Source organism: Vipera berus (assembly GCF_964194415.1).
Source record: "Vipera berus genome assembly, chromosome: 5".
NCBI lineage: Eukaryota > Metazoa > Chordata > Lepidosauria > Squamata > Viperidae > Vipera > Vipera berus.
This window is the reverse complement of record NC_138207.1, coordinates 100677924-100696689: the sequence shown is the minus strand read 5'-3', so window position 1 is coordinate 100696689 and position 18766 is coordinate 100677924. Positions and strand designations below refer to the sequence as shown.

The 18766-nt window shown below is 43.4% G+C and overlaps 3 protein-coding genes across 5 annotated transcripts in view; 2 read left to right on the top strand and 1 right to left on the bottom strand.

The window, feature by feature from the left end:
* The window catches only part of COMTD1 (catechol-O-methyltransferase domain containing 1), a 581650-nt gene that overhangs the window by 283432 nt on the left and 279452 nt on the right, over positions 1–18766 (top strand). The gene's annotated exons all lie outside the window — the stretch shown is intronic.
* The window catches only part of ADK (adenosine kinase), a 176864-nt gene that overhangs the window by 32504 nt on the left and 125594 nt on the right, over positions 1–18766 (bottom strand). For all 3 annotated transcript variants that reach the window (XM_081329748.1, XM_081329749.1, XM_081329750.1), the window contains exons 8-9: positions 11727–11762; positions 5019–5133 (exon numbers count right to left, since the gene is read on the bottom strand). In XM_081329748.1, the coding sequence (XP_081185874.1) occupies positions 5019–5133; positions 11727–11762 (151 nt within the window). The remainder of the gene's footprint in view (positions 1–5018; positions 5134–11726; positions 11763–18766) is intronic.
* Positions 1–18766, top strand: part of DUSP29 (dual specificity phosphatase 29) — a 280314-nt gene that overhangs the window by 154951 nt on the left and 106597 nt on the right. The gene's annotated exons all lie outside the window — the stretch shown is intronic.

Genomic DNA, 18766 nt, shown 5'->3' with positions numbered 1-18766 from the left:
ACCTGGCTGTTAATATCTGCATCCCTAGAAGCTGGCAAACTACAATTCCCAGCAGCCCAAGACATAAGAAATAAAGGTTGAGGTGGGATGGGCAGGATCACATAGTAAAAGGAGGAAATCACTCTTTGAGTTTCCATGGATGAGCGTGAACTGGAAACTGTTTTTTTCCCCCAGAATTAATCCTACACACCTTAAGTCCTATTCCCCTACTCTGCCCACGCCGTCATATTTTGGAGGAGAGCACTGTCTCCCCCGGTATGACCAGGTTCTTCTGGAACTCTTTAATCAGTTGGTAGGTGGGTGGCTGGGACCCCAGTAGGTTAAGAAGGGTATGAAAAGGATTCTTCTTCTACAAGTTCCTTCACTTGATTTGACTGAATCTATTTTCTCACTCTGGGCATGCACTTTCTATGGGGGGTGAGTTTTTACCCCCCGTGGATAGGGCTCGCAACTTGGGAGTCCTCCTAGATTCACGGCTTACCCTGGAAGACCATATAGTAGCCGTGACTAGGGGGGCTTTCGCCCAGGTTCGCCTGGTGCGCCAGTTGCGGCCCTATCTGGACCGGGATGCCCTGTGTACGGTCACTCATGCGCTCGTGACCTCTCGCCTGGACTACTGCAATGCTCTTTACATGGGGCTCCCCTTGAAGACCACTCGGAGGCTCCAACTGGTACAGAATGCGGCCGCGAGAGTTGTCTTGGGAGTTTCCCGGTACTCCCATGTTACACCTTTGCTCCGCGAGCTGCATTGGTTACCAGTTGTCTTCCGGGTGAGATTCAAGGTTTTGGTTATGGTCTTTAAGTCCTTACATGGCATGGGTCCGGAGTACCTCGGGGACCACCTGCTGCCGGCGTCAACTTCCCTCCGCCCTGTGCGTTCCCACAGAGAGGGCCTCCTCAGGGTGCCCCCGGTCAGAGAATGTCGGCTGGTGGCCCCCAGGGGGAGGGCCTTCTCTGTGGGCGCTCCAGCTTTATGGAACCAACTGCCGGTCGAGCTCCGGATGGCACCGGACATTCGCTCCTTCCGGCGCGGTCTGAAGACCCATTTATTTGAACAAGCTGGCCTGGCTTGATGGGGGATATTAGGGTTTTTAATGGGTTTTTATATTGTTACTGTTTTATCTGGGCGATTATTTAATTCTCTTTTAATTTTTGTATTTTCTATTTATATGTGCCCTGTTCACCGCCCTGAGTCCTTCGGGAGAAGGGCGGTATATATATTTAATAAATGAAATGAAATGAAATGCACCAATAGATACGTTTACCAGGATTGTGGAGTGCTGCAGCTCACAAGTTCTAGCATACCTGTTTGCACAGCCAACTTATTTAGGGTTCCGCCATGGTTATGAAGAGCAGAACTAGACGTAGTAGACCACTACATATACCTTGGCCAATGGATCACAATGGAAGGTGATACAATAAAGGAAATTGAATGGCATGTTAAATGTGGTTGGCAGGCAACCGGCAAGCTAAGCGTAATTTTCAAGAACGACCTCCCTCTATGCCTGAAGGGAAAAGTTTTCGATCAGGGTGTGCTACCTGCTCTAATGTGTGCCGGTGAAACATGGACACTAACTTCGCAATCGACACAAAAGTTATGAATGGTGCAAAGAGCCATGGAAAGGGACATTCTTGGCATCTCAAGACAAGGTAGAAAGGCCGAGAACAAACGAAAGTCTACGATGCCATCGAGAGAGTAGAAAAAATGGAAACGGGCTGGTCACACAGCAAGAAGGACTGAGGGCAGGTGGACCAAAGTGGTCACAGAACAGATCGCGCTTGATCAAAAGGTCCACAAAAGTGACCTAAAACAAGATGGACGCCAACATCAGCAACGTTCGGAAACCAACCTACAAGCTCGGAGAACGAACCTTCGCCCTCAACCTCCACCGAGCTACTGATATTTGCCACCATTGCAATCTTAAGATTTTCCACAGAAAGGCAGAATTTAACACTCAAGGATAGGGACCCTGGAAATGACCGGTCCAGCCTGCTGCCCAGTGCAGGAATCCACTGCAGGGTTCTTGTGAGGCCATCCAACTTCTCCTATTCAACTCCTTCGGCCAAGGAGCACCCGCCACTGCCCAGGGCCCTTTGTCCCCCCTCACCCGTCACCCTCGCCCCCTTTTTCAGCATCTCTTACCGTTAGGATTATTTTTTTCTGATGTCCAACTGAAATCTGCTTATCATTTAAATCCTTATAATTTAAACCAGTTCTTTCTCGCCTTGTCTCCTGGAAGAACTCTGAACAAATTCTGGCTCATGTTCTATCTGACAGGCCTTCAGATGGTTAAGATCGCTATGATAGGCATCTCCCCCTCCGCCCTAAACATACTTATAATGTCTCCAAATCTTCTTTGTAGGTTTGAAAAAAAACACAAAAAGCCCACAATACTGTTGGAAACTGTAGTAGTGTTCTGACAGTTTATTCGCCTCTTCTTTGTAACATTTCCCTTCCAGACCTCTTCACTGACATTCTTCCAAAAATGCAGAGCTCAGAACTGGCCCCCCGTTCTAGGTGTAGCCTGACCAACGGAGAATAAAGATAAACAACCCGTTTTCTTAACACGAGCTCCATGCTTTTGCCAATGCAGCCTAGGACTCTACGCGCTTCCTCTGCAATGTCAACATGCTGCTCCTTGCGTGTGATCCTTTGCAACAGGTCCTGTTGTCGTATGCTGCTGCTCACTGTGGTCGCTTCCACCTTTGATTTTTCCTATCCAAATGCAGGATCCTGAATTTGTTACTGCTACAACGTCGCCTGTTTCTCTTTTGGGTTCTTTCTCGTCTTCCTATTTTCCTGTAAGGTGCTACTCCCCATCCCCATCTCCCATGTTCTCTGCAAATCTGACAAATCCTATTTTCTGACCCAGGTCATTGGTAAATATATTGAACAGCCCCAAAGCCAGCAATATGCCACTCGTCATCTTCATGTTTGATCCATGGGCCCTGGGTGTGATTGTTCAACCAATTCTACACCATAGTCCAGCCCACATTTTGCCATCTAAAGATCTTACACGAGGCAGACTAGACCAAGAAGTAGGTCCATGTGAATTATGGACGCCTCTGCCTGAGCCATTTTTGTAATCTTATTTTTGAAATTAAGCTATGCTTTTCCTTTCACTTGCTTTGTTAATGGACCATCCCTCTTTCCATCAAGGCCCTCCGCGAAGATTCCTAAAGATGGCTTCATACACTCCTTCCCTCCAGAATGATACAAAATCATTCATAGGCATATTTTGGTAAACAAGTTCAACCAACTGCAAATTCACAGGACCATCTAGCCAACACTTTCCATCCTTGACCTCATGAGAGACCTTGCCAAATGCTTTATTGAGGTCAAGGTACAGTACAATGAAAGCATGTGTTTGGCCTTTAATTAGAGAAAGAAGAAAGAAAGAAAGAAAGAAAGAAAGAAAGAAAGAAAGAAAGAAAGAAAGAAAGAAAGAAAGAAAGAAAGAAAGAAAGAAAGAGAAAGAAAGATACAGTCTGTCTCAAACTCATGCTGGCTCCTGATATTAGCAGAGTTCTTTCCAAAACGTTTCCAGACCTGCTGCTTGACAATCTGTTCCAAAAGAGACTTTAGTTCAAAGCCATGGAGGAGGCAGTAGAGAACTGAATTAAATATGTTGCTTTAGACAAAAATGCATGATAGCTTTCCCCCCCCATGCAAAAACCCTATTTAAATCAAGAAATGCAGACAATGTGTTCAACGGCAGGAAAAGTCATATTTTAATGATTAAAATGGCATATCATAGATCACTTCATTCCTACACAAGCTCCTTTTTCACTTTTTTCCTCTAAGGACCAAAAGTTCTCAAGTGGGAAAAACCAAAAGTGGAATTTCCTGCTTTAAAAAAAAAACAGCTGGAAATTCACTTCACAGTATATCAAATTTTGTATTCTCCATTACTACTTACATGAGTTTAATCCTTACAGCATCTGTTACTTGGTGAGCTTTGATACAGATAATCAAGTAGAAACAACTCAAGAGAAAATCTAAATGAAAGTAAATAATTTAAACCTTTTCAAGCACAGTGCATAATTCATAGGCATCAGATGAACTAGGAAAGGCATCTTTAACATTTTAGAGTCATATCAATGTATAAAATTATGTTTAGATCTTACCCCAGATAAATAATTACGTGTAAGATCTCTGAAGTGTGGTTGCTAATGTAGCAAAATTGATAAAATTGAACATTTTCCACTATCAAAATGTAAAACACATTTATATTCAAATGGAAAAGTGACTTTTATAGTCATTGTATATACAATCATGGAATATTTCCAAATAATATCTTGGGTGAGTATAAAGTAAAGCCATACTTCTCCTAAACACGAATCCAAACGAACAGATGCTCAGAGACAAAAACCCAATAAAAGCAGCCCAGTCCTTCTCGTGTTATCACACTCCCTGGGAAATACGTGCGCAAAGATGTTCTTATTATAAACAACTGGTTCTGCCTACTGCCGTGTTCTTTTTACCAAATTCACCATGATTACTCACTCAGTACATTCTCTTAAACAGGTTTTTTGTTTTTGCTTTATTTGACTCTTTGGAAGCACGAGAGGAAAACTGAAGTGCCTCAGAGTCACTTGAAAAGCCCACATAGCGGAAACCTGACAGCCATATTCTTAAAACCACCTTCTAAGGATTGCAAAGAGGAGATCAACCCTGACTGCTCTTTAGAAGGCCAGATCCTGAAGCTAAAACTCAAATACTTTGGCCACCTAATGAGAAGGAAGGACTCACTGGAGAAGAGCCTAATGCTGGGAAAGGTGGAGGGCGAGAGAAGAAGGGGACGACAGAGAATGAGGTGGCTGGATGGAGTCACTGAAGCAGTAGCCGTGAGCCTAAATGGACTCCAGAAATATGGTAGAGGACAGGAAGGCATGGAGGAACATTGTCCATAGGGTCGCGATGGGTCGGACACGACTTCGCAACTAACAACAACAACAACAAGGATTGCAAAGCTTAAAACATCAGAATTAAGTTTATATTTTTTTAAAGCACGTACCTGTGGCCATGACAGTGTCGTCCTTCCCTTGGGTAAACACCACCACCCGCTGTCTTTTCGGATTTGCTTTTCTCAGCGCCTGAGTCTTTCGGGCTATCTCTTCAATGTCCTCCGTCTTGGAAGAGCAAAAGGGAAAGGGACAAAAAAGAGAAAGTCTCTTGAAAGCAGCAGTGTCAGTCCTCAAAGACAGATCGTGAACTTTTCAACAGATGGCAGGAGGATTATTTTTAACTTGAACCTGTGGAGTACTGATGTCAGAATGAAATCATAGCTTAACCAGCTACTTTGATTAGGACAATTTAGTTTCTCCATGATCCAGACGATCACCTAATAATGGGGTGAGGAGAAAAACAGACGGTTGGGCAGTTATTTTTTCATTTAAGTCACCTGGCTGGTAGCAGTGACTTAATGTCTAGACTGCTGGGGCAAAGGTGTCCCCTTAGCCATCTTTAGCAGATTTCCAAGATGTGAGCTGGTCTTGGGTATGAGCAAGCCTTTAAGGGATGGATGGATCAAAACCAAACAAGACAGATTTAGGATGTTAAGCAAAAATTAGGTTAGAAACTATTTTAAAAACTGCTAATGGAAAGGTTAGCATGATTTTGCCATTCTGTGGGAATCTAAATCAGACATGTTCTACATTCCTAACTCGAGGGAAAAAATAAAAATATAAACCACCCGTGCTTTTCTTTGATTAAATTATGTCGATGCTAAGCTAGGTTATAGTAAACCCAAGTGCACAAAATAAAGTTTTCCCCACAGCCTTGGTTTGATAAAAGTGTCCGTCACAATTCAGAACAGGCGTGAAGCCTACAGTTTAAACACTTACAGGACAGAGAAGCGTGTTTTATGTGTTATCTTGAAGCAATCTTGTTAGGCATATGGTGTTAGCCTACAATGTTGGGTTGAAAATATATTAACCATAATGCTATGTCTTTAAGTTGTTAATTGGCCAATGGGTGTGTAAGTGTTCTCATGGCCATAAGAGGAAGCTAGGAACGTAGCTTCTCTCTCTCTCTGAATTCACTGATCTCTACTATTACTGTTTTTGCTCTGCTGTTGGTTTACTACTGTTGTAACCTAAACTGTGTATTGACCTCTGGACCGGTAAGAAGACTTTGTATTTTGGATTGCTACTTGGACTGTTTATTTTTGACTGTGCATTTATGTTTTTACACCACCTCAAAGTAAAATACTTTTTGCTTTTAGAACTCAGTGTATTTCTGTGTGTGACTTTTACTGCTCTCAGTGCCCTTCCTTGTCTGTGCAACTCTTTGGTAGCACAAGGAGACCTCTGCACAATAAATTCCATAACACTGGTTATGGGCCCAGGCCTGTACTGAGAGTAAGTACACACAGTATTCCTAGCTGAGTTTGTGTTAGCTATTTGGTGTAAAATGGCACAGGAACTGTTGTCAGGCATCTCCTGGATAACCCGGTTGGATGGGACAAACTATGTTTCCTGGTCCACAAAATGCTGCTTGCTTTTGCGCAAGGAAGGACTATGGGCTGTTGTAAATAACCCACCAGATACTACTGCTTGGGATCCAGATGATGAAGAGGATGCAAAGAAGTTAAACGACTTTAAACGAAGCAACGAGAAAGCTCTTTGCATTATTGGACTAACACTGAATGACCAGCAGCTTGTCCATATTCGTGGTGAGGAGTCTGCTGCTAGGTGTTGGGATATTTTGCGAAGGCTTTATGTTCGAGACAGTGTGGGTGCACATATACACCTTACACGTAAGCTGTTTAGGACTCGTCTGCAGAAGAATGGAGATATGCTGACCCATTTAAATTACATGAAGGCAACTTTTCAAGAGCTTCATGAAAAGGAGCTGATTTTTTCAGAGTTGCATCAGGTCTACATTATTCTGTCATCTTTGGATGAGAGTTATGATGAGTATGTTTCTTCTTTGGAAGTCCTGACCAGAGAGGAACTGACATTGACCAACATTACTGGGAGACTGCTGGAAGAGTCCAGAAGAAGGCGTGACAGAGACCAGCTGAGAGAGACACAGCCACGAGAGAAGCAGCAATTTACCACTGCTTACAACGTCAAGAAATGTTATTCTTGTGGGGCTAGAGGGCATATAGCCAAATTCTGTAGAAAGGGAAGAAAACAGAATGTAAATAGCAGTGAGAAGGCTAAAAAGAGCATTGGTTTGGCTATTTCTGATGAACCAACATCCAGAAATAATGAATTGTGGGTTGTTGATAGTGGGGCTTCACAATGCATTACTAAAGTGAAAAAGAGGTTTGTTAATATGAAAAACAGCAACCAATATGTTTCACTAGCAAACGGTTGGAAGATGAAGGCCTCTGGTGAAGGTAATTCCTATTGTCCATGCATTGATGAACAGTTACCTATGTTATATATACCTAAACTAAGATTCAACTTGTTATCTGTAAGGGAATTGGTTAAGGTTGGGTTTGTGGTAACATTCAGAGGGGAGCAATGCACTATTGAGAGGAATGGAACCTGTGTAACTGCTAATTTGAAAGATGGTTTATTCATTCTCACAAGTAACCAGGTTAGTACAGTTAAAGCTAACTCAATATGTGAGAACAAGAAGCCACATGATGAATGTATACATTTATTGCATAGGCGGTTAGGGCATGTAAACTTTAACTCACTACGTAAAACAGTGGAATTAGTAGAGGGAGTTAAACTGAAGCCATGTAGTAAGTATTTGAATTGCAATGCCTGTAATCAGGAAAAGAGCAAGGCAACTCCTGCAAACAGGATAAACGGCTTCAAAACAACTGTACCTTTGGAAGTTGTGTTTGCTGATTTAATTGGACCCATGAAACCAAGTTTAGGAGGGTCATGTTATGTTTTAAGTATATTGGACCACTACTCTAGATATGGTTTTTGTTATCTGCTTAAGTCAAAGGCAGATACTTTCCAACAATTTGCAAACTGGCTGAAGTTCGTGGAGAGAAAAACAAAGAGAAAGGTTCAGTGCATAATTACTGATAATGGTACTGAATTTACAAATAAGTGTTTTGTTGATATGCTACAATCAGCTGGCATTGAGCATAAACGTTCAGCCCCTTATAGGCCACAACATAATGCATTTGTTGAGAGACGTGGGCAAACGTTACAAGCCATGATGAGAACGATGTTAAGAGATTCTGGCTTAACAGATAGACTGTGGGGGGAGGCAGCAAAATGTGCAAACCATGTTCTGAATATAGTTGTTAATACTTCTACTGGTAAAATACCATATACTATATGGCATGGTAGAAGACCAAACCTTGATTACCTGCACACATTTGGCACCCCAGCTTGGGTCCACATTCCTGCACAACTCAGGAGTAAAGGCCAACATAGGGCTAGGCAATTATACTTCGTAGGTTACGAAGCTAATCACAGATCCTATCGTTTCTGGGAACGAGGCACAACTAATGTATATAACAGTGCTAGTGCAAGATTCCTTGAGCACGTTGGTTGGGATAGGTTAGAGCAAGTAACTGTTAATACTGATCCTCTAGTGTTTGAGGACTCCTCTGATAACGTAACTAGTAATGATAATACATCTCCTGTAAATATAAAAGATGAAGAGGAGATAGGGGAGATAATAGATGAATCAGAGGAAGGAAAGGAGTCAGAAATTCAAAGCCCTGTAATTCTTTGGCGTTCAATGCGTATCAGACATCCACCTGATCGCTATGAAGCCAGTGTAATATGTCAAGTTAGTTCAGTACCTTCTAACTATGATGAGATCAGGATGTATCCTGAAAAGGAACAAGCATCATGGAAAGCTGCAATGAACAGGGAGTTGAAGTCTTTGCAGAATCTTAAGGTTTATCAGAAAGCAAAACTGCCACCTGGTGAGCAAGCTATAGGTTGTAAATGGATATATAAAATAAAGAAGGGAGTAGACGGAACTATAACCCATAAGGCACGTTTGGTTGCACAAGGTTTTGCCCAAACTACTGAGGATTATGACGAAGTGTTTGCACCCAGTCTAAGGGCAACTACTTTAAGAGCAGCTTTAGTATGGGCGGCTAAAAACCAATATATAGTTAACCATGTAGATGTTGAAACTGCATATTTACATGCTCCATTGCAACATACTATTTATTTAAGAATACCACCAGGATTGACCAGTGATAGAAACCATGATTGTTGGGAATTAAAGAAAAGCCTCTATGGATTGAAACAATCAGGCTATGAGTGGAACAAATGTATAGTAAATGAGTTAAGTGCATTAGGTTTTGTAGCCAGTAATGCTGATCCTTGTTTGTTTAGAAGAGAACACAACGGAGCATTATCTTTTCTCTTATTATTCACAGATGATATTGCAATAATAACAAAAACTGAGTTAGAAGCACAAACTATCATTTCAAGATTGCAAACTAAATTCACAATTAGAAATCTTGGGGAAATAAGCCACTATTTGGGGTTAGATATTGTGAAAACGAATAGGGGTTTTAAGGTGTCACAAGCCAGTAAAATATCTCAGTTATTAAAGAGATACAATATGGAAATGTGTAAACCAGCTAAAACTCCGATGGCTATGGATTTTAAGGACACTAATGTTGAGAGTCCTGTATTTGATAAGACTATGTACCAATCTTTGATAGGAAGTCTTATGTATCTGAGTAATTGGACTAGACCTGATATTTCTTACTGTGTAAATCAATTAGCTAGGTACAACAATAATCCAACTGTTAGACACTGGCAATCAGCTAAACGAGTATTAAGGTATTTGAAGCAGACTATTCACTACTCGTTATATCTAGAGCCAAATCGTGAGTTAATCCTTACTGCATATGCAGATGCGAGTTTTGCCTCTGATACAAACAGTCGTAAATCTACCTCAGGGTTGGCTGTAATGTTGGGTGATTCTTTGATTGGATGGAAGTCTATTAGACAAAAACACATAAGCTTATCTACAATGGAGGCTGAATTTTCATGTTTATCAGTGTTATGTACAGAACTGCTAGTGTACAAACAATTATTGTTAGATATGGGTTTAAATGTAAATGATCCATTTATTGTGTATGAGGACAATCAAGCTGCGATAAAGATGGCTAATAATGCTGCAGTAAGAACAAGATCTAAACATACTGATCTTCGTTATTTAAATGTCAGACAATGTGTCAAAGATAAATTAATACAGTTAGAGTATTGTCCATCTGATGTAAATATTGCAGACCATTTTACGAAGGTACAAAGTGCTGTGAAACACAATGCTAATTGTGAAAGAATGTGCATAAGATTGTAAGAGTTATATATTATTCTACCCAAAGGGGAGAATGTTAGGCATATGGTGTTAGCCTACAATGTTGGGTTGAAAATATATTAACCATAATGCTATGTCTTTAAGTTGTTAATTGGCCAATGGGTGTGTAAGTGTTCTCATGGCCATAAGAGGAAGCTAGGAACGTAGCTTCTCTCTCTCTCTGAATTCACTGATCTCTACTATTACTGTTTTTGCTCTGCTGTTGGTTTACTACTGTTGTAACCTAAACTGTGTATTGACCTCTGGACCGGTAAGAAGACTTTGTATTTTGGATTGCTACTTGGACTGTTTATTTTTGACTGTGCATTTATGTTTTTACACCACCTCAAAGTAAAATACTTTTTGCTTTTAGAACTCAGTGTATTTCTGTGTGTGACTTTTACTGCTCTCAGTGCCCTTCCTTGTCTGTGCAACTCTTTGGTAGCACAAGGAGACCTCTGCACAATAAATTCCATAACAAATCTAAATTGGGGACTCGCAAACTTGCCAGATGTTCCTCCCCGCCTCTCTCCTTTGTACTTGAGCGAGCGCAGGGGAAAGGCAGAGACCAGCGCCCTCCCCGCCGCTGATCTGTGCAGAGCCCTCGCTGCCCACTGGTTTGATGCACCACCCCTTTGGAAGGGAGCGAAGCAAGTGACTCTAAACAAGAGTGTTGTGGACCTACACCAGGCCGTGAGGAGCTAAAGGAAATCGGTTGTTACATGGTTGTGTTTGGGGCGGTCGCCTTTGCGTCCTATAATCACTAATTCCTTGGATCAGATGGTTTGAATGTAGCACCCACCCACATCTCTGGCAAGGGACACCCTTCCACAAGGAGGTAGCTGATGGGCTGAAGGAAAGAAGAAGGAGCTTCTCTGGACGTCGTCGCTGTGTTAAGAGGCCGGCCCGGGTGGAAAACAGCCCCTGGGCAGGTGAACAAAAGGAAAGGGGGCTGCGGGGCACCCGCTAATCAGCTGTTAACAATTCCACATGCGACACCCCTGCAAGGCGCTTGCATCGGGACCGTCGGTGTTCAGCCTGGTCCAGGCTATTCCAAAAGGCCTCTTCTGTTTCCGAATGCTGTCTGGCTCGGCCCTGCCTTTCGCGGAGGGCCTCGACGGAGTGCAATTCGGCTAATGAGGCGGCTTTTTAGCAGAACCGGCTGGCAGGAGGTCCTGTATCTGCCGAGGCAGTTTGAAGCTGCGCCCAGCCGCTCGGCTTCCCAAGAGGCTTTTCAAAATTCAATAAATAACATCTGTAGGCGATGTTGGGTGCAGACCTGGCAGAGTGCGTCATAACACTGAGCTGGCAGAACAAAGAAACCATGACGACTGCCAAGTCTCTATGGCAACCGCAGCGAAGCTTGGAGAGGATAATAGCACATCAATCACTGTCCCAAAGAACTTCATTATCAGCAAGAAGAAAAAAAAATCCCTTTTAGAATCTGTTTAGCGTGTAATGTAGGCTCACTCACCTCAAAGCCTTGCTCTCGAGCAAAAGAGGCAGCTTCCTGAAATAATAACAACAATAATAAAAAGCAGCAGTTAATTATAAAGTGCCAGATAATAAAGAAATAGCGTATTTGGAAGCTGCTTTGGGCAGTTCCCTTTTACAGAATTATCTTAAGTCTGGTCGCATGCAAACCCTCCAGTTACTTGCACTGAAAAGACCCCTGGACGTGACGGCAAGGACCTTTCCCACATGTTGGGAAATAAAATGCAGGTTTTCCCCTTCACGGGCAACGTCAGGATGGACAAAGAGGATTAAGCACGTTCATCGCGGCTAATCGTGGCAATGATGCTTTCCAGCACCTGCAGCCGCAACTTGGGAATTTGCGCTAGATGCAACCCAAAGTTGCAACTGTGGCTCAGATCATTTTAGAGTCACCATCTGATCTTGTATCATCAGTAATCGTTATGTGTTTGGCTGACAGCAACAACAATGGGCGAATGACCGTGTGATGACAGCACAAATCAAGGAAGATGACCTTTCATGTCCAAATATTTGTAGCTGTGATCCAGGAGGAAGCGTCCCTGCTCAGGGCTTCAAACTCGTACTGCAGAGAAAGAGGCCCACTGTCTATTGATGGAGTTACGGATGAAGCCATACAGGCGAATGCGCTCTCGCTGAACAGTTGAGCATCCAACAGAAGTGGCAGGAGCAAATCTCTCTAGCAGCCTCCCTAGAAACAACCGGTGACCTATCTCAGATTAGGGGGAGAGCTAGCATGAGGGCAGATTGTGAGGTTGTTGTTGGCCATCTAGAAGGCGGCTCTCCAAACTTGGCAACTTTAAGACTTGCGGACTTCAACTCCCAGAATACCTCAGCCAACATGGGGAATATCTGGCTGAGGAACTGTGGGGATTGAAGCCTGCAAGTCTTAAAAATTGCCACGTTTGGAGACCCTGATCTAGAACATGGAATAACAGGGTTGGAAGGGATGTTGGAGGCCTTCTACTCACTGTTTCTAGGGTAAAAATCAAAGTCTTTCTTGTGCAACAAAACCATGAAATCTTCCTTCTAGCAACAAAGATCATGAAAAGCTGCAGCGGATGATGGCCAAAACTCACCATCAACAGACAGGATAGAAATCTTTGCTAGATTCCTTGACATGAGAATACGGTCTCTTAAGCAGGTCTGCTCCAAACAAGGCTGCTGTGTAACAAACCGTATCAGCATCAAACAGGATTTTGTAATCAAGTTTCCCTAAAGTTCTACGTCTTTCATACCATGAATCTAAAGATGATTTTAATATTTATTCTTGATCAAACTCATGACAGCAGATTTCAAAAATCGATCTGATGTTTCCCCTGAGACATCTCAGTATCTATTTGTCCCAGATTCCGTGTTAAACCGCTGATTATGTTATTTAAATAAAATACACCCAGCCATTAACTGGAGAATGACATTTTGATGTCTTAATCTGAATTTTAGATGACTGAATTTAAGGAGCATCACTGGAACAGTGAAACATAATTATTTTTTGGTAGGCTATGTTTTTAAACAGCAGAAAAGGCCAGAATAAACCGTAATGTCAAGATATATTTATCTGAACCCTGGACAAACCTCTTTACTGTGGAAACTCTATCCAAATGTTTTGAGTCAGGTTCGACAGACGTGACAAACGGGACGCTTTCTGAGATAAGGAAGACCAACTTGAGGCAAATTGTCCTGTTGGTCCCAGCCAGCCTGGAATCACGCACCAGGCCCCCTGCTCACACGCTTCTCAGCGCCCTTCCCTCCCGTCTCTCCATTTCCACCTCTTTAGTTACCTTTGAGGTTCCCGCATGGAACAGCCTGTCAAGCATCCTGGTCTGACCTTCTCAAGCCCCTTCCCCCAGCAAGCACCAACGCCCTCCTGCCCGCGGGTTTCTTCATCCCCCCTCCAGACTGGTGCAGAAGCGCGCCGACTGCGTTGAACGCGCCCTCCAACCCATTCACCCCAGGCCCCTGATGAAGGGGGGCTGCAGCCCATGCACCAAGGTCATTTTCAAATTTCTGGGATATATTTAATTTTTAGGTAAAGGTAAAGGTTCCCCCGCACATGCGTGCTAGTCGTTTCCGACTCTAGGGGCCGGTGCTCATCTCCGTTTCAAAGCCGAAGAGCCAGCGCTTGTCCGAGGACGTCTCCGTGGTCATGTGGCCGGCATGACTGGACGTCAAAGGTGCACGGAACGCTGTTACCTTCCCACCATAGTGGTCCCTATTTTTCTACTTGCATTTTTACGTGCTTTCGAACTGCTAGGTTGGCAGAAGCTGGGACGAGTAACAGGCGCTCACTCTGCTACGCGGCACTCGGGATTCGACCCGCCGAACTGCCGACCTTCCGATCGACAAGCTCAGCGTCCTAACCCACTGAGCCACCGCGTCCCTTATTTAATTTTTATCCCACCTTTATTACTTTATAAATAACTCAAGGGCTTCACACATACCTAATGCGCCTTCCTCCTCCTGTTTTCCCCACATCAACACTGTAAGGTGGGTTGGGCTGAGAGAGAGAGAGAGAGAGAGAGGGAGGGACTGGGCCTAAATCACCCAGCTGGCTTTTGTGCCTAAAGCAGGACAATTGTATGCAGTTCTGGACCTTGGATAAGTTTCCAAATATCTTAGGTTACTGCCACTGAAACGCACAGTATTGATTCTTGACTACTATTCCCTCATTCTTATTCTATCTGGCACAATTTCCGGACTGAAGCATGAATTTGTAATTAACCCGAGCATCATTTAATAAAAAATTTTCAGCCAAGTGCAGAATAGAAGTATCTGTCTAATTTCCCTAAATGTAAGTGCTGGAATGGTGATGCCTGGAGAAAGAAGAACATGCTGTTATCATGCATGAAGCTGTCAGAGGATGAATCAACTCAGTGGTGGCAACTCTAGAAATACCACCACACCGAAAAGGATCTGCAGGAAGCTTCCAGGTCTCTCTAGATCCCAGGTAAGCAGCATCTGTCTCAATTCAAAACATTAACCTCTTCTGACTCAGTACTGGACCTTCTCAACTGCAGAGATTGGAAAGTGGACAATTAAATCCCATCCTCAATTCATCAAAGAGCTGGAACGAAGATGCAGCAACGGAATCCTGCTTTCATTATTCCAGCTTCACAAAACTCTGCTTTGCTTGTTTCAAACCTGTATTATCCTTGTTTACGTTCCAAGCTAACCTTTGGAACCCCAGATTAGCCAAGTAATGCATCTGGTTTACAATTTGGCTCAAATGTGTCTTAACCTTTACTCCATCTTGATCTCAGAAACTCTCTGGGTGAAATTCTGACCATACATTGCTTCAAGATGGGATAACTGAAAGAAGAAAATTGGCACACAACTGGAGGCGGACACGGATTCAATCTGCCATATTTAAACCATCCCCATAATATCCGTGACCATACCTGGAAATTTATAAGGCTTCACCAAATCAAATGTTTGCAGCTTTCCTGGCATAATGTCCTCGGCAGAAGGATCTCAGGCCTGCAATCTTCACCAATTAACAGACAAAGGTTCTGGACTCAGCTCTTTCCTGCATGATCCTGATATATTTCTAGACCAGGAGAGGCTTGTGCTATACACAAAGCCTTCTTAAAACTTGTCATGGTGCGTCATTCCATAAGGCACTTAGGAGGCCGATGCATGTAGCTCACAGTTACATGCTAACGTATGCCTTCTCCGGTATCTGAACTATCATAAAGTGGAAGCTTTAATGCCTTTTCCAGGAAGGTCTGGTGGATAATTATGTTCGTGAACTTCCATGTTCTTTGCCATCATCAACTGGAGCACTGGGGGGTTTGGTGCTCTGAATCAATCCAGGATTAAAATCCAGCACTCATTAATTTCCACTGCTCCTCCTGGAAGAACTACTTTACTTGGACGGAGGTGGTCTGTACCTTACACTCAGGAGGAAAAAAAACCCATTAAAGACAGAAAGGCTGGGGAAAAGCCTAATAGATAAACAGAAAAATATATTAAGTAGCCGAAAATGTTTTTTCCCCCAGTCCTGTTCAGCATCACAGGAGAATTTATATAATTATCAAGATTATGTACTCTCTTTTAATGTTAAAAGACTGGGGAGTGTTGTTAAGAGACACAGACTGAGCAACATAATCGAGGGTATTAACCCTGCTCTCACTTTCAAGTTAACACACCATGAAAACCATTAAAAGGGGTTTAGAAACTCTTTATCTGGGCTTTTGTTATGCGGCTAGAAGAGGCGTGCCGGTTGTAATTACTTACATATGACTCTTTGGGAAGATTTAGAATGGCTATAAGCTTAATAGGTGCTGCAAAAGTAACTTGGGATCTGTCTAGTCATGCAAAAAAACGATAGATCTCATTTTTAACTGATTTCCTAGATGAGATCTTTTAATACCAGAACTGTCCTTGTGGGAGAAGATTTGAATGAAGGGCTCAATTCTAAATAAAGCAGATTTTTTTTTAAACCAAATGAGGCGCCAAAATAACATGTTGCACAGTAACAGCTCGCTTACATAAACGTGATCAATAGAGGTAGCTTAAATCCAAGCATACAAGAATACACCGGCGTCTCCTGTAATGCTGGTCCTGTTCCTGAACTGATCTACTTAGAATAAACCTTCTTGAAAAATAGGGGATGTTTTCTCTCTCCAATCAATTGTTTTTTTCTGACCTTGGACCAGTTACTTTGCTTTTTAAACAAATTCTCATCCATGCATGGTCTGACAGATTAAATGGTCCAATACTTTAATGGATTAAGATTAATTAATATTAATTAAAGCCATGGAAGACGCTGTGTTGCAACACCTTGGAAAGAATTTTAATGAGGAAAGCATTGATCCCTCCTAATTTGGCAGAAGACAGCACCTAGAGTGGGAAGCTAAGCAGGGTCGGGTCTGGTTAGTTGTTGGAAGGGAGGCTTTCCAGAATTCCTACCGGTATTGGTTAACAAGTCAAGCTAACAAACATCATAGCAGAAGATGGCGGTAAAGCATAGCCATGTTGTTGGAATCACGTCAGATCTTCCACCTTCAGCTTTTCGTTTTGCTGGCATCCTGCCATAAAATGCCAGGGGGAGCAAAGGAATGTGGAGCAGTAGAGATGAGCCTGGGAAAGAGGCAGACGAACGGTGAAGGGGGGGGAGTAGGCACTCCTGACAAAAAGCAGATCAGACCGGCTTTCTAGGGCACATGGCCTGGGAACAGAATGCGGAACTGCATCAAGTGGTACCAACCGCCAAACCATTCCCAAAACATCTGGCCAGCCTGCTGTTGGACACCGATGGACTGGTCAAGGGGGGAGGCCAGGGAACATGGGGAAAGTGTAACCTCTGTGCAGGAATACTCAGATCTAGTCTTTCTTTCGCTGCAACCACTTGCCCTTAGTAAAAGCACCTGTCACCTCAAACCAAATGGAGTTGAGGGTCTTTCTTTCCAAAGGAGCTAAGCTGACCTGGGGCAGGCCTGACACATAGAACCCTAGAGCTGGAAGGGACCTCTGAGGTCTTCTAGTCCAACTTCCTGCTGAAGACAGGAGTCCTTACTCTGTCCTGGACAAATGGCTGTCTGATCTTTCCTTGAAAACCTCCAGCAATGGAGTATCCACAACATCCGGAGACAAGATGTTCCACCCATTAACTGTTCTCACTGCCAGGAAATTCTTATTTCCAGTGGCATCTCTCTCTGATGGGCTTCTGCCCGCTGCTTTTTGTCCTGCACTCTGGTGCTTTGGGGAATAACTTGATACCTCTTCCCTGTGACAGTCCTTCAAGTATTAGAAGACTACTATGGCGCCTCCTGGTGCTGGAGAAGACTCCTGCGAGTTCCTTGGACTGCAAGGCGATCAAACCGGTCAGTCCTAGAGGAGATCAACCCTGACTGCTCTTTAGAAGGCCAGATCCTGAAGCTAAAACTCAAATACTTTGGCCACCTAATGAGAAGGAAGGACTCACTGGAGAAGAGCCTCATGCTGGGAAAGATGGAGGGCAATAGAAGAAGGGGACGACAGAGAATGAGGTGGCTGGATGGAGTCATTGAAGCAGTAGGCGTGAGCTTAGATGGACTCCAGAAGATGGTAGAGGACAGGAAGGCCTGGAGGAACATTGTCCATAGGGTCGCGATGGGTCGGACACGACTTCGCAACTAACAACAACAAAATGGCGCCTCCTCTGAGCCTTCTCTTCATTGGACAGACGTACCTAGTTGCCTCAGCCATGCATTGCACAATCTGGCCTTCAGTCCTCTTATCATCTCTGTGGGTCTTCTCTACCCTCTTTCTAGGGCCTCAGCATCTTTTCTGAATGGGGGTGACCAGAACGGTGTTCCCAGGGTGGAGGGCAGACACGCCAGTATAGAGCGCTACTACCACTTATGGTGATCCTGATGCTATATCCCTCTTGTGATGCAGCCCAGGACGCTATTGGCTTGTTTGGTAGCTGCGGCACAAGGCTGGCTCACGTTCAAAGGGTCCTCCACCAGGACACCTAGTTCCCTCTCACAGCTGCTACATGGCCGTGGCCGGGACTTGAAGACTGCACATCTTACAGTTGACCAGGTTGAGAAATGCTGCTGTAAACCAATCCCTAAATTATTCCCCTGCAAAAACAAAGGAAAAACAAAACAGCCCTTAATCTCTCTGGTGCCTATTTTACGAAGATCTCATTATTTTACATGCATTAACGCCATCCGGTTTCCCCCCACTTGCTCTATTTTGGAAAATTCCTTTTTTTTTAACCAATCCTTTCTCATTTCCTTACAGCGGGATTTAGGCAATTTAACAATGCTTTTACTATTCCAACACTGAAGGTGCCCTTATTACACCGACGTTACTCAGCCGCTTCCCCGGGGAAGCTGAAATGGCCTGATCTCAGAAATTACAGCACATGGATTTCATATTTTGAGATTTCTGATAGGGTTTTAAAGCATATGCACTTCGTTTTTCGTTACAAAAAAGGAAATGTTTCTTGGCAATATGCTCAGCTTCTAGCTATTTTCTTTGGGGTCCATCTGCAGTCAAAAACACACTGTGCAACCAATTTATTGGTGGAGA